The sequence below is a fragment of the Leucopleurus acutus genome (assembly GCF_964270905.1).
Source record: "Leucopleurus acutus genome assembly, chromosome: 8".
In the NCBI taxonomy this organism is placed as follows: Eukaryota; Metazoa; Chordata; class Mammalia; order Artiodactyla; family Delphinidae; genus Leucopleurus; species Leucopleurus acutus.
This window is the reverse complement of record NC_139151.1, coordinates 85693460-85717042: the sequence shown is the minus strand read 5'-3', so window position 1 is coordinate 85717042 and position 23583 is coordinate 85693460. Positions and strand designations below refer to the sequence as shown.

Here is a 23583-nt window from a genome sequence, read left to right as displayed (position 1 = left end):
ACTGCAGAGGGGGTTACTTGGACAGCAAGTGATGCCTCTCTTTTCACACCCTACCCAGTCTGAGGTGAAGAAATGCAGGTAGAAGGCAGAGGCAATATTTGTCTAAAAACTGGTGGCCTCCAGTTATTCTCCACTCAAGGGGAAGGGCCAGGAGGCATCTGAAAGCCAGCCAACTTACTGTGCTTTTTGGTGTGGGACTTTGTTGGTTGGTCTTGCTGCTTTTTCATATCAGGCGACTCTGCTAAAGAGAAAAATGAGAACTGCTTCATTTCCCTATTTCCTACAATTATCATCTTCATTCATTCATCCACTCATTTCACCAGTATTTACTGAGCACCTACTACATGCCTAGCACTGTTCAGGTAGGTGGTCGTGTCCAAAACAAAACAGAGGTGATAAGTGCTCTGGAGAAAAAATTTCAGGGTAAGAAATAGGGGTAGAAGTGTGGAGATAGGAATAATTTTGCCATTAAATATAAGGTGGTCACAGAAGACGTCTCTGATAAGGGGACCAGAAAGGTGTGAGGGGACAGTCATACAGAGAGGCTGTGGAAGAGCTTTCCATGCCTGAGAATAGCAAAGGCCCTGAGGTCAGTGTGCATAGAATAGAAGGAAGTCAGTGTGGCTGTGAACAAGGGGCAGAGGGGAGCAGGTAAGGTTCAGATCACTAAGGCCTTGTAGGACTTTTTGAGGATTTTAGCTCTTATTCTGTGAGAGGTGGGAAACCATTGAAGGATTTATTATTTATTTATTTATTTATTTATTTATTTATTTATTTTTGGCTGCGTTGGTCTTCTTTGCTGCCCGCTGGCTTTTTCTAATTGAGGCGAGCGGGGGCTACTCTTCGATGCGGTGCATGGGCTTCTCATTACAGTGGCTTCTTGTTGCAGAGCACGGACTCCAGATGTGTGGGCTTCAGCAGCTGTGGCACGTGGGCTTAGTAGCTGTGGCTCACGGCCTCTAGAGCGCAGGCTCAGTAGTTGTGGTGCCGGGCTTAGTTGCTCCACGGTACGTGGGATCTTCCCGGACCAGGGATCGAACCCGTGTCCCCTGCATTGGCAGGTGGATTCTTAACCACTGCACCACCAGGGAAGTCCCCACTGAAGGATTTAGGTCATTGAAAAGTTTTAGGCTTTTATATATATATATAAAACAAAAATGTAAACATTTATAACAAAGAAAGATGACTTGTAAGCCAGAGGAGTGCCTTTTTTGGCATGCAAAGTTACCTTTTAATCAGCCTGACAAAGGGGCCATTGACTGGCCTGAGCTCAGTACAGAGGGCCACAGTGGACTATGGAAACACAGATTAGTTTAACAAATGACTCATTATGGTAACCCTTGAGATTATCAACAAAGAGGAGTTGACAGAGGCAAATCTGTGAAATAAAACTTGTTAAAGAGAAAACTAAATGATCTAGCAGTGTGTGTATGTGTGTGTGGGGGGGGTGTGGGTGTGTGGGTGTGTGGGTGTGTCAGTGGGCACTTCAAATGTCAGGACGACTAACGCAGATCTTACCAAAAAAAACTCCCACAATCAAAACTTTGCCAACTTGAATCCAGGGCAGCCCCTAAATGGTAGCCAATCCTGATAAGAAATTGGACCAGTATATCGCATCCCTTCTGTGTACATTACATCAGGGCTCCCTAACTTAAGGTTTGCTGACCCATGTGTGGACTTCAAGGGCATTTCAGACTGACTGAAACCGCAGGCAAAGGAAGAGGGTCCACAGCTTTCAAGATTGTCAGTAGTGATCCATTATTCAATAAAGTTTGAATACCATTACCTCCTAAGGAAAATGGTTAAGAAGACTAGCTCCTGTTTCTTGACCACTTACTATGTACCAGGCACTGTGGTCAGCACTTTCCATGAATCACCTGTTTTGATTCACACAATCACCCTATGAAGAAGGCGATAGCAGGATCCAGAGGTTTCACTCATAATCACTATTCTATGCCATTTCCAAAGAGGGTGCCACATAAGAGATTTCATAAACGTCTTCCCTGCCAAGAATCAGGTTCAGTTCTGCAACCCACTAGTTAGTGGGGAAAAGTCATCCCAATTTGATGATTCTCTATTTCCCCGCGTGCATGGGTGCATTCACCTATCTGATCCCCCAGATTGTCACAACTCAGAGCTCCCAGCAGATTGAAAGTCGTGGTGGGATAGATGAGAGAGTTTAAATAAGATCTGGTTACAAGAGAAACCTCTTTTTCTGGTTAAATGTGCCACCATCCTCCCCCACCCCGCCGCCCCTCCCTCTCAACACCGTCAGCAGGAGGGTTCGCACCCGACTTGGATTTCTCTGAAACCTGAAAGAACAAATTCGCAGGAAATGCAAGGAGACTCCACTCTCCCTCCCTGTAGGTTTCAGGGTGAGGTTGCGACATCCCATCAGGATGTGACAATATTGCGACAGGTTGGCACCCACAGCGGTTTCCACGTGATACATCATTCTGACAGGGCCACGTTGTTCTGCAGACAAAGAGTGGCATTTACCCAGCAGGCCACAAGCAAAGCTCATTTTCAAATGGCATCCAGGAGGGACGCAGGGTCATTATGTCAGAGCCAGCATTGAACTCAGGAAAACCCAAGTGTAGGTGTCTCTCAGCTTTTTGGCCTCAATCATTGTTTACGGGTTGCAAACTCATGTAATGCAAGACTCAGTTACTTCGGGGAGTTAAGGTACCTTTATGAATAAAATGGAAACCTCGGCCCCTCTCCCCAGAAAAAGGCACATATGTGTACACTCGTGAAATTCTGCAACAATTTCAGGAGTGCGTGGGTCACTTAGGAGTCCATGGACTCCAGATTAAGAACCCCCAGACCAGCTACACCACGAGGACATGTTCTCTTTGAGATGTCAGCCATTTGCCCAAGCTAGATTTCCATCCAGCTTAAGAAAGACCTCCCGTGAAAAAAATCCCCCCAGTAAAAATGTGTGCATCATCGTAGGCAAGAATATGCAGCCAAGGGCAAAAGAAACTTGAATTTCTTCCAGCCTCTTCTTCCAGTCCCCAGGGCATGCGCGACAAGCTGTGGAATCACCCACCTGCCTCAGCACTAAAATCCTTTGATCTGAAACCTCACCTTAATATGATGGCCTTGCCCCCTGTATCTTCCCCCGGCCCCCAAATAAAAGTCAAAACCTTTGAAGTTAGCCGCGTGGTTAAGTGATTCATCCTTATAAAATAATGGCTTGCTCTGGGGAAACTGTCCAGATTGGCCTTCTCCGGCTCCACTCCCGGGCACCTCAGGCCAAGGTCCAGTCCAGACGGGGCAGCACCAAGGCACGAGTTTACGATGAGTTCCAGAGCATGACTTCATCTAAGCTGCTTCACAAGAAGCAAAGATTAGAAGCATTTGCATATTATTCAGCTGTGAGCCATTTCTTTACGGGATATACAAATTTCAGTGTTATAATAGACCATGCCACCCTCGCTCTAGGCTCAGCGAGTCGGTAAATAAACACATCAATCCCGAATTAGCGTCATTGGCTCGAGGACTATCGGGCAGATCCGGAACACTGGCGGCGGCCATTTTATGAAATGAGCAGATGACAGAGACATCAAAACAGAGCCCGCTTCCCCACCTGTGTTTATCAGCGAGGGCGTCAGTTGACATGTGGCCTCGCCTCGGCGCGGCTTGTGACTTGCACTAAAACACATAAAGATACTTAACTGCGCTCCATTTCACGGGAGCTGGAAATCCAAAGACTCAGACAAATGACAAGGGTCTTGGGCGGGGGGGGGGGGCGGTTCTGGTCCCGTCCAGTAGAGACTAAACTTTTCTGAAAGGAATTGATCCTTACAAGGCTGTAATTAACTATCCTACCTGGAAGGCTGTTACCCCAAAGAATTCAGCAACCCAGACACTGAAATGATTCTTTAAGTGATCATTCGGATCGGGGTCCTGGAGGGCTCATCTCATTCTCCAGCCTGTGTTACCATTTCGGGATAGGAATGTGGAGTAAGGTGATCAAGAATCAAGGGAGGTGCAGGAGAGCAGATTTGTAAAGCCCATTTGAAGAAGGACTATTCAAAAGTAGAATAGTTGAACTCAGGAGACAGTGAGTTAGTTCCTTGTTACTACAAATATGAAAGCCGACATCGGTCCCTGTTGATTGGGAGATTCCAGCAGGTTAAGTCAGGATGCAGGAGAGAGCAGTGTGGCCTGGCTGGGAGGGCAGCAGAGTTGTTGATTACGGCTTTTCCTCTCCCAGGTGCCTAGAGACCTAACCATCCCTGAGGCTCAGGAAGTGGTTGGTTCAACTTTATTCTTCCTTGGAATCTTCTGCCCTAAGCCAAAGACCCAGGACGTGGGAGGTGACACCTCAGGAGGTGTGTCAGGAAGCCAGAGGGCGACCGTGGTGGTTTCTTCAGCTCTGAAAACCTTGGTCTTGACTGGGTGGCAACGATTGCCACAGAAATTTTACCCTGACTGGCTCAGTTCCCCCAGCATGGCAAATCCACTGCAGAACCTTTCCAGTGTTTGATCTAGTTCCCTAATTTCAGCAAATACTTAGAGTGACACATAAGGCGATGGGCCTCTGTGTGGAGGGGGAGGTCGAGAAATGAATTGGCCTCCATTCTTAACCTCAATTCCAGAAGCATTTACCCTGGCTCCCAGCCCTGTCTCATTCAAAGGGCTTGACCCGAACAAAACCTCAAACCAAAAGCTTGCATTTTTTCAGTTCTCAAAAGCACACTCAACAAAATGAAAAAAAAAAAAAAAAGGAAGGAGGAAGGGTTGTTGTTTGATTCTTCCTTTCACAGACACTCTTTTAAATCCCAGTTCTGAAGTTGCCCCAAATTCAATTCCAGGAAAAGACAGATTCACTTGTGACGGGTCTAAGCTCCATTTCACAGAGCCAAAAAGATTCACAAATTCGCACCGAGATCAAGGGACTACACGAAACCCTCTCTTCACCTCCCCCATGCACTCATTCCTACCAGTGGACCTATTTGTAAGTGGACAAGGAGAAATAATCTGAAATACAATCTGAAGACTCCTCTCCCAGACTCCCAACAGACCAACCCTCCCGCTCAGTGTAACCTTGATTGAGAGTCATGGGTAGACCCCAGATGCATCCAGTCCTAACCAAACACAACTCATATGAACATAATTCATAATGTGCAGGTGGTCTGACTAATTAGAGAGTCCTGATGAGCCGACAAGGTCAGACTTTAAAACTGACCTGTGATTCCCAGGGTTCCAGAAGTTTTCAGCTACTGCCCCTCCACCCAGAGACCATCATCCCAGGTTCACTGACCTCTGAATTCCACTGTTGGACATTCATTCTCTAAAGCCAAAGACAGCTTGTTGAAAATTAAATAGAGCCTTCTCCCCCATAAGGATACCCACAGATGAATAATTTTATTGGATAATTTCACAAAAGCAAGTTTTTACTGAAGAGAGAGTTTCTGTTGTCACAGAGAGTGACTTGGTTTCACAGGAGCAAAACACATTTCCTAGAGGCATCCTTGCTGGTCATTTTCAGTGTACAAATATGGGCCCGAAAGCAGATTCTTTATAAACTTTTCCTAGCCTTTTAATGGGAAAGACTCCAGCAAAGTTGGAAATGTAGGGCATTGGTAATTCTCATTAATTCACAGTAAGCACTTGCAGGAGGTACACTCAGCCTCGGATGTCAGGACAACTTACCAATGGGAAGGTGACCGCTGGCTGTCATGGAGATTTGGGCCCGGCAGAAAGTTTTGCTGTCCAACAACTCTGTGGCAATGAAAACATAAAGGACATTAAGAGTCCCCTCCTTACAACATAAATTTTGGGCTGTTAGAAAACCAGGATAAGAATGTAAAAGGGTCTTAAGCGTTGGGGAGTTAGTTACCTACTGTGCTACCATAGTTGGTGTCATATAAATAGTTTTCTTCTTTCCAGGTGTTCATGATGGAAGGGTCTACAAAGGACAGAAAATGGGAATGTCAGCAATCACCTTCCCCAGGTGAGGAGTTTGCCTTTTCTTACTCACTGTTCATCAAAGAGGTGTGGGACAAGGGGCTGGTTCTCAGAGAGAAGAGATAAGATTCTGCTTCAGCCACATGTTACCTTATCATAATGTTACCCCAGTTTTCTTCCAGGGCCCTAGGGGAGGTGGACTTTGTTACGGCCCCATCCAGGTGTTCTACACCTGTTGCATTTTGAGGGAAGTGAGAGAAGTTGCAACAGTGGGATCCTGTCCTAGACCAATGCTTTCCTGAGGATATTCCCAGTCTGTACTTGGTGGGGGGCGGGGGGGTCCAGGAGCCCGGCATTGTCTTACATTCTACTATATTGTCACCAGAATATTTTTAGACTAGTAAAAAAAAATGGTAGGGACAAAATAATTTCATGATTAATGAGCATCTTTTCCTAGTAACGTCTTCGTGGGAGAATTAATGATGTTTCTTTAAGAAAAAGTCTGCTCAGTCTTATCACAGAGTCTTTATTGCTAAAATCCAGAGAGAAACTCTCCTCAAGTTGGGTGACAGCCCCCTCCCTCCAGGATTTCTCCAATATGCTTAAGGGGTGACATAAAATTTTCAAAACAGAAGTAAGGAGAAGGAGATGAGAGTGTTACCAAATCAAATAAACAGGTTTTAAGAGTAGGGCCTCATTGCTTCATCTAGGAAAAGTTCTCTCTCTCTCTCTCTTCAGTGTGCTGGGTAAGCACGTCTCCTGACTCTTCAGATTTCAGACTCCAAGGAAACTCCCCTCCACCTACCCTAAACGAAGCCCAACTCCTACACACCCCTCACCTCTGGGCTGATCTCCAACAGAAGCTTCTTCTTTCCTGGCTGGCCAAGAGCTGTGAGATCTGGCAGGAGCTGTCACCTCATCCCCACCAGGAGCTTCCTGCTCTCCCCTCGTCACAGACAGAGGCTGCCCTCGGCTCCCTCCTGCCCAGCATCTGAATTTCAGGGCCGGGGTGGTAAGCCACTGGCCGAGTTTCATTTTGTTTTTGTAGCATAAATGGTATAAAAACCTGACTCACTGGCTAAGTCCTCCTGTTTACGACATAGGGATTTAGCTGGTATTTGAACTAATAGCTACGTGTTTGGGCACCCCAAGCCTGATCACTTAGGGGTTACACCCTCTGTCCTCGTTGGGTCACCTTGTGTACCTGTTGTTGTCTCTGAAAACAAACTGAACCGAAAAGGTTAGGGGGTGTTGGCCCCTGTATGAGCCTCCTTTCCCCTCCTCCCAGGGTGGAGCGTCCTCCCCACCCTTCGGCTCAGCTTTTCTGAACTGGCAACATGAGAAGATCTGGATGGTCAAGGAGGAATTGTCAAGTACTTGGGACCTCTCCAGTACCAGCCTGGCTCCTCCGCTGGGGCTATCTGTCCAGTCAACAGTGGGGATTCGGGGTCAGGGGGCACCATCCTCTAGGCCAAGTCCTGTGCCTGCCTCTAGGGCAGTCATGTCCATAAAGCATAGACCATCTGGGTAACTCAACCCTGGTCTCTGGGGGGAAGGGCAGGGCTAGGAATACCTAATTCACATGTTTAGCAGCTACTGTTTTTTCTTTAATAATGGTAGACCGACCCCCTTATAAAAGAGTAAATACCTGCGTGGGGCCAATTTCTGCCCCTAGTGACTCACAAATCACCCCAGGTCTAATACAGTCCTTGGTGACTGGCACGCAACCTGCAGGGAGGCCTGAGGCAAACTCCGTGGTTGGTCCATGTGGCCCACATTCTCACTGATGTGGACATGGGGAGTGACCTTGGAGCAGTGGCAGCTCCTATGGACCTGGGGGGACTTGCAGAGCTCTCCCTAGTCTAAGAGGTCATAGGCCAAAGGTCACTATACAAAGACCTCTGATTGGTACAAGGCTCTAGGGCACAACTTCTCGAGGCAGTTACTGCCCCCTGCAAGTTCCCAGGGGAGACAGAAAGTCCCCAGGGGAGACAGAAAGTCCCCAGGAGAGAGATTTTGGGGCAGAGGAAGGAGGGATGATTAGGCAGATGAAGGAGAACAAAAATGCATGTAGCTACTCTGGGCCTGCAGACCCTACTCAGAGCTCAGAATAGTGGCTTTTGTCTAAAAGCGTACTTAAGGCAGGAGTCAGTTCCACAGCTGCCTTTGGACATCCCTACAGAAACCCCAAGGTCCCCAGAAACTATAGTAACTACAACACCAAGTCCGAACCTTCCTCCTCCTTGTGAAACACACTCCCTCCAAGGGAGGAGGGGGAGAGGAGACACTGACCCTTCCTCTTCTCTCCCCTGGCTTCTCCTAACTTGGCCAAGTCCAATCCCCTGACTCTTTGTGGTGACAAGAAAGCCCACTTAGACTCTGCATTTTCTGGGCTCTTGGATCAGAGCCTGGATGTTCCCTTGACCAACCATGGGAAGCAGAGAAGTGTGGGCAGAATTAGGCTCACCATCAATCTTAGAAATCAGAAATAGTCGGCAGTCACTGGTCCCAAGGACGAGGGATGAGGCTCATGGCTGCTGGGCCCATTGGAGACAGCCAGGGAAGAGACATCCCTGGGTTTCCTGCCAAAGTACTGGCTCCGTCCCGCTCTCACACTCTCCCTCACACTCCCTCTCAGTTGTCCTCCACAGGCCTTTGCCTACCAAGTTGGCTCCCTTCATCTGCCACGACTCACCAGCTTGTTCGGTCTTGACGATGACATTGTGTGTGGACTGGAACAGGTCACTGCTGCACTGGCCTGTGAAGGACAGATTGGGAAACTCAGAGTGGGCCCACGTGTAGCCAAAATGTGTTGCTTGACCAAGGACGAAGCTGGCTTCATGAAAGAGTTTCTGACAGTCCCACAGCATGGTCACCCTTCTTTGCTTCTGGGAGGGGGCTTCCCTCTCTGGATCTATAATCTCAAGCCTGGGGCCCTTGGCCCAGAAAATCAGTAGCTAGGGCACAAACATCAGATGGAATTATTTGGCCTTGTATAGAGAAGGCATCCAGTATGAAGGAAATAAAACTTTAGAAGTTGAAAGACCAGTTTTTCCACTAATAGCTGCAAGGTACTTCACCTTTCTTCATCTTGGTTTCCTCAACTGTATATTTCGGAGATTAAACTAGCTAAAGTCATTAGATTTCCTCTAAGGTGCTTTCGCATACTAAGATTTGATACAAAATGCAAAGGAAACACAAGGAAAATCACCTTAATTCTTCTTCGATCTTAAATTTAATCAAACCCCTTTTGATTAGATCTAATCTATGTGCTATGTCTGGATAAGTGCAGTGATTCTTCCCTTATTTATGCCTGGCAACTTTTCTCCAGATGTATCATATATAAAAGCACATATATACATGTGAGTTCGTCTCATATGTTTTTCCTGCCCATCCAGATTATAAATATCTCAGGAGCAGAGGTCATGCTTTAATGTCTCTGACCTTCAGTTTTCCCAGATGAAAACTGCCCCTGTCAAATGGGTGCAATATTTATTTTCTCATAAGGTCACCAAATGAATCAATTCACTTAGAGTCCTTGTATAAGTAAATACTCAATAAATGGAAGTTAGAGGAATGTCTACAAAAAGGCAAACAACGAAACAAAGGTGAGAAATCTGGACATTAGGCATTCAGAGGCACCAGCAGCATGCAAGTCATGGAAGGCCAAAGATGGAAGGTCAAAGGTGGAAGGTCAAGGATGGCCACATCACCTCCCACGCTTCCCTGCCTTAAGCTTCAATCAGGGCAAAGCTTTAAAGAGACAGAGACAGAGAAAGAGTTACCATTCCACTTGAGATGCTGCAAGTTGCTGTAGAGGAGCTGTCCTGCTGGATTTAATTGGAGGTGGGGAGGTAAATATTTTTAATTCTTCAAGTGTAAGTCTGCTCTTTCTGAAGATGCCTGGGGGTTATTTTTAGAGCTTTGTTTGGTTTGGTTCTAGTAAAAGAAAAAGGAGCAACCACCTCTGTGAGGTGGATGGGAAGTAGGGAGTGCCCAGGAGCTGAATGAGGTCATCTCAAAGGACCACCACTTCTGCCCGCTCCGAAGCCAGATGCTGGGTTCTCTTCAGTGTTGATGGCAGCTCTCTGGATCTGAATCTGGTTCACAGCCTTGGAGCTCATGCTTCCCAAAGCTCCAGCTACATGCCCAAACACAGATTCTGCTTAGATAGCATGCCCATTCCGATGTGGACAGGACAGCTCACTATTCGTGCATATCACTGCTTTCCAAAATAGTTCTCAGAGGAGCTAGTGTTTATAACCACTATCGGAAGAACCTTAGGCCCGTGTCAAGGACATTCTGCAAGACAGATGTCTACCCTACCAGCTCTTGCAAGCCAATGTAGCATGCGTGCATGTGTGAATAAACTAGCACCAATGGACAGCCTTTAAACGGTGCCTGTCTATGTGCTAGGTGAGGCCTCAGGAAAGACACCTGGGGCTCTAGGGCAGCACCAATCCCAGAAACCACTGCAGAAACATCCCAGATGTGTCCAGACCATTCGTTTTAAGCCGTTTTTCGATTCAGGACCTTTTAAAAATCTGTTGTAGTATCGTAAGCTTTCTCCCCTCCCAAAAAACAAACTAGACCTAATTTTGCCTATTTTCTTACCACACTTACGTCCCATCTTAAGAACCTAGGTGTAGAAATTTTTAAAAAAAAATAGCCATGATGATCTTAACAAGCAAGGGATTGGGAATGAAACAATGAACCCCATTTGCAAGAGAAAGAAGTGGTTTTCTGAGAGTCCCAAGTATCCTGTGAATACCCAGCTAACCTTTGTCTCCTTGGAAATTAACCATGTAAAGAGAGAATTACATTATGCTGGATTTGTATGGGATTAGACACACCTTGTACCCTAGGCTTCAAGCCTGTCCTCTCACCTCCCTTCTACTTCTCTGTCTCAGGAGACAGTAATTTGGAGGTGAGACCATCCTTGGATGCCCCTAAACAGGAGCCCTGCCAGCTGTGGAGTCTCTGCTCTTCCCAGATGGCTCCTAGCAGGGCAGAGAGACAGAGACAGAGACAGAGAAAGAGTTACCATTCCACTTGAGATGCTGCAAGTTGCTGTAGAGGAGCTGTCCCGCTGTCCCTGCCGCCCGGGTGAACTCCTGCAGACTCATGCTGCAGAGATGCTCGCCGTTGATGTCAAACTCCTGGAAAGGGATGCAGCTGGCATCCAGCTGGTTGGTGTCCAGGAGGTGCTGGAGCCATTCCCACACCTGGTACTTGGTCCAGTACTGAGGATGGATTTCATGCCACTGGCCTCCAAAAAACCCGCTGGAAACTGCAAAACAGGAGGTGGCCCTGTGAGTGACCTGTGTTTGTTTCCGAGCATGATCCCAGACGTGGGGATGCCCCTCTGGCTGCCAGACGTCACAGGGATCACAACCACCCTCTGCGTGCATCAGTGGGGATTGGAGCTTGAGATGGGCTCTGGAGAGGAGGCTCTAGGAAACGCAGTTCTTTCCCCAGTGGTGGTGGGAGCCAATCATTCAGCCTCCGTGTATCTTCATTTTGTTCTCCATATGCTTACCCCTGAGCTCCGGATGAGGACACAACACTCGAAATGCTCTGAGATCATGAGCTCCTTCCCCACCTCCCGCAAACCACCATGAAAGCTAAAGCACTGCTACAGTTTCAACAGAGTGTTAGCTTCTTGTCCATACCCACATAGTTGTCTCCTTCTCCCTCTCTCTCTCCCATTTATTTCTCTCTCTTACACACGCATATATACACATACATACCCAAAACTCAGACCATTTTCAACCAAAACTGAAGCTTGAGACTCAGGTTCTTTTCTCTGTGATGCCTTTGCTGCTCCCCAAAATGGTCCAGATGATTCATCTGCTCATGGTGCTGACATCCTCCCACCCCATACTGGTTATTACAGCCACTAGGATGTCACTTCCCTACTCAGCTACCTTCAGCAATTTCCCTTTATCCACTGAAATTAGGCCCCAAACTGCCAAGCCAGGCATTAAGGCTCTTCACTAACTATTCCTCAAGTGACCTTTTGCCTTTTTTCTATGTTGTTCTTTCAGCCCGGTTTGTATTCTACCTATCACTCCCTGTTGAATTTCTACCCAGCTTGCTGACCCTGACCACCCTATAAAGCCATCGCAGACTGACTGCTGAGGGCTGCTGTCCTCTGAAACTCCAGGAGATGCACTTTACATTTCTCCTAATGACGTTTGTCACGTTCTGCCTCTCTTGGTGGGTCTCTAACTACAGTCCTGTTCTCCTTTGTAAATTGTATGCTCAAGGTCATGGACTCTATCTTACCCATCCTTGTATCTCCCATAAAAACTACCTCAGAGACTTTGCCATCATAGGTACTGTCTCTCTCTTTCTTTAGTAAATTTGGAGCTGAAGAAGAAATAACGTCGGAACCTGGAAGAGTTGTGAGGTGCATTCACAAGATGGTTAATTCAAGTACCGGGGAAGAAGAGGAATTCATTCAAGCCAATAACTATTACTGAGCTCACTATGGACTAACCATCTATGTATGTGACTCTCATACTCACTTAAGAGAACATGACGAAATCAGCCCAAAATCCTGGAGGGATGGAGAAGAGAGAACCAGCCTCTGGCGGCATGCAACCAGACTGAGAGACCTTATGATCCCCTTGAAAGCATGGGCCAAGGGAAGGAGCTCTCTAGTGGGCAAGGTGAGGGGCAAGGACAGGGAGAAAACCCTATTATAGCCCACCAAGCTGAAGGAGGGGAAGTCCAGCTGAGCATGACACACAGATATTCCCACAAACTCAAGGATAGACCAATAGAGGAAAACGTAGCAAAAGAAAATGGTCCCTAACTTTTTCTTCAAGGTCATGCTAGATCAGTACTTCTCAAACTCTAATGTGATTATGAATCACCAGGGAATGTGGTTCAAATGCAGATTCTGATTCCATAGACCTGGGGTGAGGCCTGAGTTTCTGCATTACTAACAAGCTTCTCCAGAATGATTATGATGCTGGTCAGTGGATACAGTTTGAATGGCAAGGAGCTACAGAGCTCCAAAAGGTTTGATCTCCACAATGCCTATGGCCTAGCCCTCAACACCTCAGGAGGAAAGGCTGAAGGGCGAATGTTTCCAAGCCGGTCCCACCTGCCACTCATGTTATGTGCCTTACTCCTCATTCCTCATGGCCACACAAAAGCAGGCCTAAACCCTCAGCTTGGGCCCTAAAGGAGAAGCCAACAGTGGAGGGGGAAGGGGCAGGGACTGGACGAATCTAGTCCCAAAATTCAATTACATAGAAATATTCCCTAATACACCAACACTCAGAGCCTAGACCAGATGTCTCTATTTCCTCCCGACTCTTTGGTGTCCCACCAATACAGCTGTTTAAGGGTGGCCTACATTTTTTGCAGCTCCCCAAGTCTTTGTTCTTTTATTTTTTAATGAATTGTGTTGCTATGAACGTGCAGCTCCGGGTTTGTAAACAAGAGACAACAACTCTCGATAACCCCACACCAGGCCTGCAGGACTTTCTTCTCTCGATGTCACGTGACCCAGATGAGAGGATGGCTCCTGACACGCAGCCTGTTAGAACTTGGCAGAACCTGAGACTTTTGTCTAAAGTTGACCAGGGGAGACTCCCCGTCAGTCAGGCGACTCATCAGATTCCTGAAGCTTTGGGAAAAGCACTGAAAATCCTATGAGTTCAGCTCCTCTCTGGCATTCAACTGGCCTCCCGCATCAATCATGACCAGGAGCGGGGCCTTCTCTGGGGCCTCTGGGAGTTAGAGAGTAAAAAAGCAGAGCAAACCAGAGGGATGCTGCCTTAACCGAGGGTCCTAGGGCCTGGCATCCAAAAGATTGTGCGTTTCCCTGTTTGGAATCAGCCTTCAAGGTCCCCACAAGGAACCTGAGTCCTGCCACAGGGAAGGTCATGCCCAGAAAAGGCAGGAGTTCAGAAGCACAGGTGATCAATAAGAGAAGGTCACCCATCCCCACTTTCGACCACGTGTGGCTGGGCTTCCAAACTGGAAGGTGGAGCTGCCCACAGATCGGCCACTGCTTAAAGAATGCACCCCTTCCATCAGCCTCCCACTGCTTCTTCCCAGACTCTGCTCACCGATGGCCCATCTCCATTTTCTCAAGGGAAGCAAGCGCAGCAGAATCTCTGGGGAGGAGATTAGCGGCAGGTATGGGGTGGGAGAAAGCCCAGAGCTCCCTACACCCACTGCGGTTCGGTGCACAGCAGTCTACGCAAACTGAACACCTTCACGATGGGGTGCGGTGCCCTGATTCAGCAGCAACTTTATTCAGTCCGGCTTCTACAGTAAGCCATGGGCTTGATCACCAAACCCTCTATAAGCCCCGCCGCCAGGCCCTCCTTCTTCTAATCAATCGGTTCTAGATTAAAGCACCAAAGGCAGGCACACGGTCTCCTAACAACTCTCCCCTCCCTTTACAAAGGGAGGTCACCGGAAAATGAAATAGAAAGATTAAGCTGCTACACGTCTCTTCTCCTTAACTTCCACGCTTCCATGCGACACACACACACACACACACACACACACACACACACACACGCCCACACAGTTTTCCATCCTATCCTATCTTGATATCCCAGCCAACACTATTAAAGTTGGCCTTCCTTTGGGGTGCCTCTTCTATCACCCTCTCTGCCAGGCTACCAACCTGGACCTTTGAATATTGGGAGAAAACCACAGAATATCTCACATGGGCTTCTGGCTGGGGCCCTGGGGGGCCTGTGAGGACCTCCAGCATGAAGAAGAGTTTTCTCCAGTCTCCCTGGACCCCACACCCCCCGGCTGAATGAAACCTGTATTTTTCATTAAGTTGGGAGACGAAGCCTAATGAAAGCCGAGGAAAAACCCCCATGGGGAGTGACACTGGCCCCGCGCGGCCCCTTACCATTGCACGTGGGGTAGGTGTCTGTCCAGGCTGGCTGCTGGTGGAGAAGATTGCTGCTGGGAGTGAGATTCATCACACCACTTCCTTCCAGAATCATGATCTGTAAGGGGATCAAACAGGCCGTTCAGCCAGCGCCTCTCGGACAAACGTCATTTGAGAGTTTAGATCATAGAGAGAATTTAGGAAGGAAGAAATAATTTGGTCCTTCCATCCATCGCCTGCGAAGCATGTTGCCACAGCCCTTTCAGTAAAAGCAAAACTCACTGGCAATTAACAATGTCCAGGTTCGATTTTCATATGCATGAGGCAAGATTTTATAGCCACCCATTCACAAATGAATAATCTCTGATCGGAATGAAACGGGAGGAAAATGGAATACTTGCGCACTGGGCGAGTCTGGCCAGCAGCCAATTTTTTTTTTTTTTTTAACAAAAGTGAAAATACCAAAGAGGTTTTTATTTAAAGTAAAATTTCAATCAATGAAAACCCAAATGGGTAGCAGAACAGACCCGGCACCTGTGCAGGAACTCTGACCTGAAATCAGACATTCACAAGTCCCGACACATCTGAGCAGCCTCCACCTGGGCAGCCAGTAACTTTCCTCAGCACAAACGTCTGCCAGGGGATAGGCTCGTCTTGGAGGACCTCAGCCATATTTGACCTAGAGTTTTTCAAGTATTTGGCTCCGCGATAATATTAGAAATCAGTTGGTTTTGGGGACAAGACACTGCCCCTTCCCTTCCTTCCTGGTAAAAATTCAGCCCCACGTTCCCTCTCCTTTTAGAGACCTGGAGAATACCGCAGGCTTCGAAGCTGATCTGAAGCTGACTTTCTCAGTCTGAGGGCTCATTTTCTCAGTAAAGGACCCAGGAGAAGAGGCTTTCTTCCATGAGCCTGTTTGGGTTTTTTAAAACATGTAAAAATTTTACACTTTAGAAATATTCACCTCAGTCGTCCAGCATCTACAGTCTTCCTACCCTCCAGGCAGGCGCCCTCCACCTTTCAGACTGAAAGCCCCAGAAGTGTGTTCAGTCATCCAAAGGATGAACAGCTTGTTTCCAGAGGATGACTGAGCATTACCCAGGGCCTCTAAGGGTAACCTGCTCTTTCTAAATGTTCGGGTAGGGAGAAGAGTCTAGCTTTAGAGGAGCAGATCATGGAAATGTTTCTGCCTGTATGGGGGAAATCTTGCATCTTCACGAGTCACCAACCTCTCCCAAACTGCCCAGCCAGAGTGGTTCCATCCCTCAAAACCCTTTCCTCTAATTTAGCTGGTGCTCCTCTGGTTCTATGTAGGGCTTGAGAGGGGAGAAGAGGGGTCTGGAAAAGGCATAAAAATTCATTCATGTATTCATTTATTCAACAGATATTTATCAGCCTTGCAATGGGCTGGGCACAGTTTTAGGGACCAGGGATAGAGCAGTGATTAAGAGTTGAACTAGGCTAAACAGAACATTTATCATGATTATTAACATCATCATCCTGGTTGTTTGGCAAATAATTAGGCCTAAGTAGAAGGCAGGGGAAGGAAAGAGGGGGTGGGAATAGTGAACACTGTAACAGACCACAGGGTGCAGAGATGGCGACGCCGGATTCTACGTGGTGGTACCATAGAGATGAGTTTCGAAGTCAGGAAGAGCGGGGGTTTATCCCACGCTCTCACACTTACCTGCTAAAGTTGGTACTAAGTCGAACAAAAGTCACTAACCTCTCTGAACCCCAGTTTCCTCTTATGCAAAATACAGGTCGTCATACGTACCATGTGTATTGGTTAGAGCTTAAACGAGTTTCTATACCTCGAGCACTTGGCACAAAGTCGGACATGACCGCATGGTAGGTGTTATGAGCAGGAGGGCTACTGCATCTCTGGATAACCCAAACCAGAAGCAACCTTGGGCCTCAGTTTCCCCACGCAAAACTTTAAAGAAGGTAAATTGCTTCTTAAGTTCGTTTCCAGAAATCTCTTTGATTCTCACTCTCAGAGAAAACCAACCCAAGTCGAGCCTTCTCCTCCTTCACAGGAACTGCACCTTTTCCCATCGAGCTTTCTACAGCAATTGCCCTAAGCGAAGAAACCAAATGGGGGACTCCAAGGTACAAGAAAACGTCCAGGTCCCTAGAAGGGTGGCTGGGGGAGGGAGGAGGCATGGCAACGGCTCCTGTTTGCTCAAGGCCGGGCTTGTTCCTTGCCAGCATTTGCTCAACTACAAGCAGTCGACAGGTTACTGTTTAACCCTGAAGGGGCTGCAGCTCAGAGCCCAGCCCATCTGCCCTCCAGGCTGTGGGTAAGGGTGGGGTGGGCAGCAGCGGAGGCGTCCCTGAAATTCTTTCACAAGGGTTTGCCTGCAGGGCTGTTTCAAAGTGGCCATTTCAGTGGAAGCCAGACCTGCCGGGGCCAACTAGGACCCACCTCCTCAGCCGGCTGGCCCAGACCTTCTGCTCACCACTTCCCAAAAAACTAGAAGGCAGGGTGGTGTGAGGACTGAACGCCTGGCTTTGAAGTCAGGGAGAGGTGGGCTCAGAACCTAGTTCCCCTGCTCACTGTGGGTGACCTTGAGCAAGTTCAAGTCTGTCTAGCCTACATCTTTCTGATCCTCACTTTCCCGCCCTGTAAAATGGGAACAACCCAGACGCAGAGGGCTGTGGGCATCAAACGAGCTTGTGCATGCAGAGAGCCGAGTGGGTACTAAGGAACAATTCAATAAATGTCGCAGGACCATGTGGGCCAGTTTTCCTCTTAGGACCGAATGCCCACCAGCCCCTTTCCTCCGGGCAGACATCATTTCTCAGCACGAGGCACCCAGAACTCTCAACCCACAGCGAAGCCCTGAGGACTACAAGGTCACGGCTGCCCGGTCGCCACCTGGCCCCCAGGAGGCTGAGCGCACTCCCTGCCGGTACCCCCTTTCCAAGGGAAAGCAGCTGGCAGGGTGAGGGGCCCTTTTTACAGGGCACAGGAAATGGTTACTGCCCATAAAGAGTTTATGTCGCTTATTCCTTAGTGAGTCAGAGTTCACCGAGGTCACCCGGGCTTGTGAGGAAAGAAGATCAGTATTTTCAACCCAGCTTGGGGCTGCAGGGACAGCGCCCTTAGCGTGGGCACCGAAGGCCCCCCACCTCGGGGCCAGCATGGCGGAAGGCCTTTCACCAAGTCCTACCCCCTCGGAGGCCCAGCTCTTCAGGTGTAAAATGAGGACATTTGCCCCCCAGCAGCCTTACAGGACTGTTGAAAAGATCAAATGAGATAATGGATAATAAATGTGCCTTGTGAATTGTTTTAAAAAAAAAGCGTTATGGGCTTCCCTGGTGGCGCAGTGGCTGAGAGTCTGCCTGCCGATGCAAGGGACACGGGTTCGTGCCCCGGTCCGGGAACATACCACATGCCGCAGAGCGGCTGGGCCCGTGGGCAGTGGCCGCTGAGCCTGTGTGTCCGGAGCCTGTGCTCCGCAACGGGAGAGGCCACAACAGTGAGAGGCCCGCATACCGCAAAAAAAAAAAAAAAAAAAAAAAAAAGCATTATTATAATCAACTCACCCACACTCCCATATATGAATATAAACTTTCTGTGGTACATGGTGATTACTTTATGGGGTATAAAAAGCAACCCTTTTCATTAAAAAGTAAGGGAATTATTTAATGCTGCTCTTTAAGCTTTCTACCTTACCTTCAGCATAGCTTTTATTAGTTTCTTTCAAAAGAAAAATGTATCAAGTGTGGGAGGTAGAGACTTTGGAATCTCTGAGGCCCGGGTTGGAATCCAGGCTCCCCATCTTTCAGCAACGTGACCTTGAGTATGTTACCCTTTCCCAGCTCAATGTCTTCAATGATTTCAAAGGGGACGTCGGGGAAAGTGGATGTCCTCCAAGCCTAAGGGCTGTTTGGAAGGATAAATAATATCATGGATTTAAAGGTCCCTAGTCCGATGCCAGAACACATGGCCTCATTTAAAATCAGTTTCTTTTCCTTTCTTTAAACATCAGTTCTCAGGGTGTCGCTCTAACACATTTTACTTCTTCCAAGATTGGAAGAAGTAAATTCAGAGCCTAAGTAAGAAGGTTCCACCCTTCGAGCCAAAAGCAAGCTGGGAAAAGGATCTATTTGGCCTCATCTCCAGCTCGAGGGAGAATTCGAGGGGTGAAAAGCAGTTTCTCAACCTCAGCACGACCGGCATCTTGGTCCAGGATGGTTCTTTGTTGCGGAGACAACGTGTGCATTGCAGTATGCTTAGCTGCGTCACTGGCCACTAGATTCTAGCAGCACTCACCCACCACCCGCCTGAAAAATGTCCCCGGAGCCAAATCACCCCCATGTGTGAACACCAGTCAAATGAGAGCCTGTGGAGGTGACAGCTCAGGCTTTGATCTCGCTGTGTGGTGACCTTGCACTGTTTTCTATCCTTTCTGAGCTGCTATAGCCTCTCCCAGGAAACAGCCATGGCATTAGTATCACCACGTAGGCTTGCTGGAGGACTGACTGAGATAAGGGACTGGGAGGTCCCCAGCACAGGGCCTGGTCACGCCGGGTAATTGCCTCCTAGGTAGAAATTTAAGAAAATGCACTGGGTATCAGGCCCACCTTTGTCTATTCCCGCATGGTATGTATTCTGGGAACACAGCATAAATTACTACTTGGGCTATTAAAAACTGCACACCAGAAAGAAGGTAAATCTTAACTGAAACCGAAAGAGTGAAATGCAATGTGGGTGATGCAGCGTTTTTCCATCTGCATTCTCTTATCCCCACTCTGTGTATACAAACAATCGGAGGGAACTTTTTGACCCCTGGGATTGTCTTGACTTCCACATTCGCCCCAGACATCACCCTTTGCACGGCAGTTCTAAAACTGACACTTTGGGCGACCGAAGTCCGGAGCCACGCGTGGGACCCAGTCGACTACAGTAGACGGTATCTCATGCCAGCCTTCCAGCCAGGACCCATTCCACCTTAGGCAGCAATTCCCTGGCAAACAATGAGCTGCTAAGGTTTGACCAGCCCGAACCCATTTTGGCAGAGAGACGGCACCGTGCCGTGCTGGGGCGGCCACAGACACTCTTTACTCGCCTACTTTGTTAAGTGGCAGTTCGGAGTTAAACACAAATTCCCACAGAGCCCTAAGACGCTAGGGTCTCAGACCGCTGCTGGGCCACCCACGCATAAAGGCGATCTACCACCTCTGTACCCTCCCTGCCAGACCTTCATCAAAGGCTAAACTCCCTTCGAGCACCAGCTTGACCACCACACACAGGGGGGACCCATGGATCGGGGTGGAGGCCATCAGAGCACTTGGCCGGACCCTAAAGTTTAAGGGTCTCACATTTTCGCTGCTGCTCGGTGGCACAGATGGGAACGCATGAGGAAGAGTCTCACTAGCATCTGGGTTGAAAGGGCATACTCAAGGTGTGAGGACCTTCAAGCCCAGCCCGACGTGGCTGCATTTCTGGAGGGCAGCTCTTACAGTGACTCAGACGGTGAGGTTTGAAATCCTGATTCTGCCCCTTGGCAGGCTGTGTTGACCTTGGGGAAGTACCATCCCCTCTAAAGTCTCAATTTCCCACTATGACAGAAAGTGGGGGAAATGGAGTTGATGTGCGGATTAAATGAGAATGTTTAATGTGTGAGAATGTAAAGTTCTCACACATTATCTCATACGTGGCAAGTACCCAGAAAATGTTAGCAGTTATCATGGGGTCTGCCCAGGGATCTCTCTCTAAACTGTGCTGGTTGGTTTGGGCGACATTCTTGGGGTCGGGTTAGACCCTTCAGGGGCAGGATGGTGTAATGGTGGGGAGTTCCAGGCTCTGGAGTCAGATGGCCATGGTTCAATCCCTGGCTTTGCCAGTTTACTAATGGGGCAAGCTTGGACAAGTGATTCAATTTCTCTTGAAGGTCTCATTTTCCTCATTGATAGAATGGTATGAAAAGTGTTGATAGATGATATGAAAAGGGTTGTTGAAAGACAAAATGAGATGATACCTGTAGAGTGCTTGGAAAAGCGCTTGACACATATTAAGTACTTGGTAAATTTAAGCTGGTCTTTATAATCATTATTATCATTTCTTTATTGTGCTGTGGCTATTATTTTGTTGAGTCTCCAAGGAGGAAATTGAGGGTTTAATTCACTTCAAGCAAGGCTTCTAACTTCCACCATCTACGTAATATTCAGCAACCCCAGCTGGCTGGCACAATCTAGCCTAGGGCTGGACTCGTGCCTCCCCACTCCCCATCCTGGGCTGCTGGGCAGACGCACCATTAGGCTGAGCCGTGAGTGGCATCTCTCAGCCCCTGCTCACAGAAGCCGTGCTCCCCTGCTCTGGGCATGCATCCTTCCTTCTCCCCTTCGTCCCACCAGGCACATGCTGCCTGAGGCTGCCAGGAACGGTGGAAGGGCACCCTTCTGCAGGCCTTGGGTTACCACCCGGCATTGTGCTTTCACACACCATGGTTGGTTGGCAGGTGCACAGGAGAGCAGCACGTCCAAAGTGGGATCTCCTGGCAGAGAACGGCCAGAGGATCTCTCTATCCTACAGGGTCCCTTAGCACATGAACTGCTCATTTACTGGAAGAAGGGGGTCTGGGATTTGAGCTCATGGGAACAGAAAAATGAGGGGAAGGAGGCACCTCTGGGACTTTGACAAGGGACCAGAGTCATGCACTCCAGAACCCAGGAGCCTCTGCCCAGTCTCGGGACTCCTACCAAGGCCAAGAACTGCTCCACTGGTCTCTCTTCTTAAACACACAGAGAGAACCTGCCAGCAGAGACAAACGCAGCCCAGCTTGGGCTCGCTTATCTGGAGCAAGGTGTGTCTTTTGCTCTGTGGTGAGGTAACTGAGACCAAGGACAAAATGCTGTAAAAATGAAAAAGAAAAAAATAATAGTAATAATAATAGTAACTATACTATAGTAGCTAGGGTTTATTGAACATTTAAAACGTGCTGGCTCTGTGTTAATAGTTTTAAATACATTGTCTCAGTCAATATTCACAATTACTCTGTAAGGCATTATGTCATTTAACAGATGGTTTATCCGAGGCTCAGAGAGGTTGGATAACTTGTTCAAGCTCACACAGTTTCGAAAGAATTGAAGCTAGAAGAGAATTCAAACTCCAAGGGTCTAGCAACAAACCCTGGGGACTTTCTGCTGAGAAGGGGGTGATTTGCCAGAGAAGAAAGATGCCTTCAACTCATCCTCACCTCCATCCCCATTCCATACATACTCACAGCATTCTCCCTCTGCCATCTGGGGCCTCACACCTTTACCAGGTTTCTCCAAGATTACAAAATTCTCTGGTTCATTCAATCATGCAGTGTCCCTGATTGAAACCCTTTTCCTTTTTGCCAGAGCAACCCGAAGCCATCACTCTTCTCAATATATTCAAGAGTTCTTTTTAGAATGAAAGGGTAGAAATCTGTCTTCATTCTGTCATACCTACCATATACTCAGGGAGGAATACTTAGGGTATGAAAGCTGGGCCAATGTTACTCTTTTAGCCATTAATTACAGATTTATAGCCCTATATATTTATATACACATACATTTACATGCATATATATACATGAGTATATTTGCACACATATATAATATAAACCCTCTTTTTATGACTCAATAAAGTTATTTTTATTTTATATTTTGGAAATAAACTGGTCCATAATTCTTTGTGCTTCATCTGAATTAGCTCTCAGTCCAGAAAGTAGGGTTTGCTCTTTCTGGGAGGGTAAAGATACACTGGGAGCCACCAGGACCACAGAGCAGACCATAAGCAGGGCTTTGCCTGTATTCCCTGTTCCCAGCCCCAGGGGACTGAGAGTCAAAGCCATGGTCTGCCTTCTTCCCAGCTCCTTGATACCTTCAACCACAACATCCCCAAATGGCCTCAGACCTGGCTGCCTTGTGTGGGTATTTTTACTCCTCAGGCCCGAGGAGCAATTAGACATTGTAAATAATTACTTTTGCAATGACAGTAATATCTAAACCATTCTCGGTCCTTAATCAAAGTTACCCGCAGGTGAATTCACAGCATTTGCCTGAAGGATGTTGCAACAGATTACCGACTTCCTGTTTCAATATGACTATCATTTCAAGAGAACTACTCCCAACGAGGAGAAAAGAAAATTCAAGTACATGTGAAATCTAAGTGAATGTAATACAGACAATAATTTGTGTTTTCCAAATGAATTAAAATGTGAATCAAGCTTGGGGAATGTATTTGATCCTCTCGGGATTACATCACAGGTAATTTCATACCCTCATAATGTGTTTTGAAACAGACATTTCATGTTCCCAGGGGCAACATCAGAAGCATTATTCCTGGGCTTTCAAGCGTTTTCATGAGCAATGATGCCATATTGGGAGGCCAAGAGCTGATCCTTATAGATACACTTTACTGACTGTGAACCATTTGGAAATACACGCAGGAGGCTGATCTTTATCAGTCTCGGTGCCGGATGCAGACAAGATGCGGATACTGACAGTGGACGGGCACCAGAGTTGATCAAAAAACAAGATTACCTTTCATGACCCCAGGAGCCTTTATCCATCTCGTTCAGATATGACAAACTAAGAAAAATAGGGCAAGCTTTGAAGCATAAAAGGTCACAGAGTCTTTTGAGACCTCAAGAGAAACCAGGGTTTTCTCCTCTTCAAAATGCACACCAGGCTTTGCACGTATTTTGTGGGCCCCAGGCCCTCTAGAGACCATCCACTGACCCCTGCAAATCTATGGACACCGTGGATCTTTAAAAAAAAAAAAACAACTCTCTTGCTCTCATGTTGGA

At 47.7% G+C, this 23583-nt stretch overlaps 1 protein-coding gene across 1 annotated transcript in view; it reads right to left on the bottom strand.

Moving 5' to 3' along the window:
* EHF (ETS homologous factor) overlaps positions 1-23583 on the bottom strand; it is a 39301-nt gene that overhangs the window by 2502 nt on the left and 13216 nt on the right. The window contains exons 2-7 of the mRNA XM_082843863.1: positions 14813-14912; positions 10964-11209; positions 8615-8677; positions 5852-5920; positions 5665-5733; positions 179-241 (exon numbers count right to left, since the gene is read on the bottom strand). Coding sequence (XP_082699989.1) covers positions 179-241; positions 5665-5733; positions 5852-5920; positions 8615-8677; positions 10964-11209; positions 14813-14909 — 607 coding nt within the window. The 5' untranslated portion in view covers positions 14910-14912. The remainder of the gene's footprint in view (positions 1-178; positions 242-5664; positions 5734-5851; positions 5921-8614; positions 8678-10963; positions 11210-14812; positions 14913-23583) is intronic.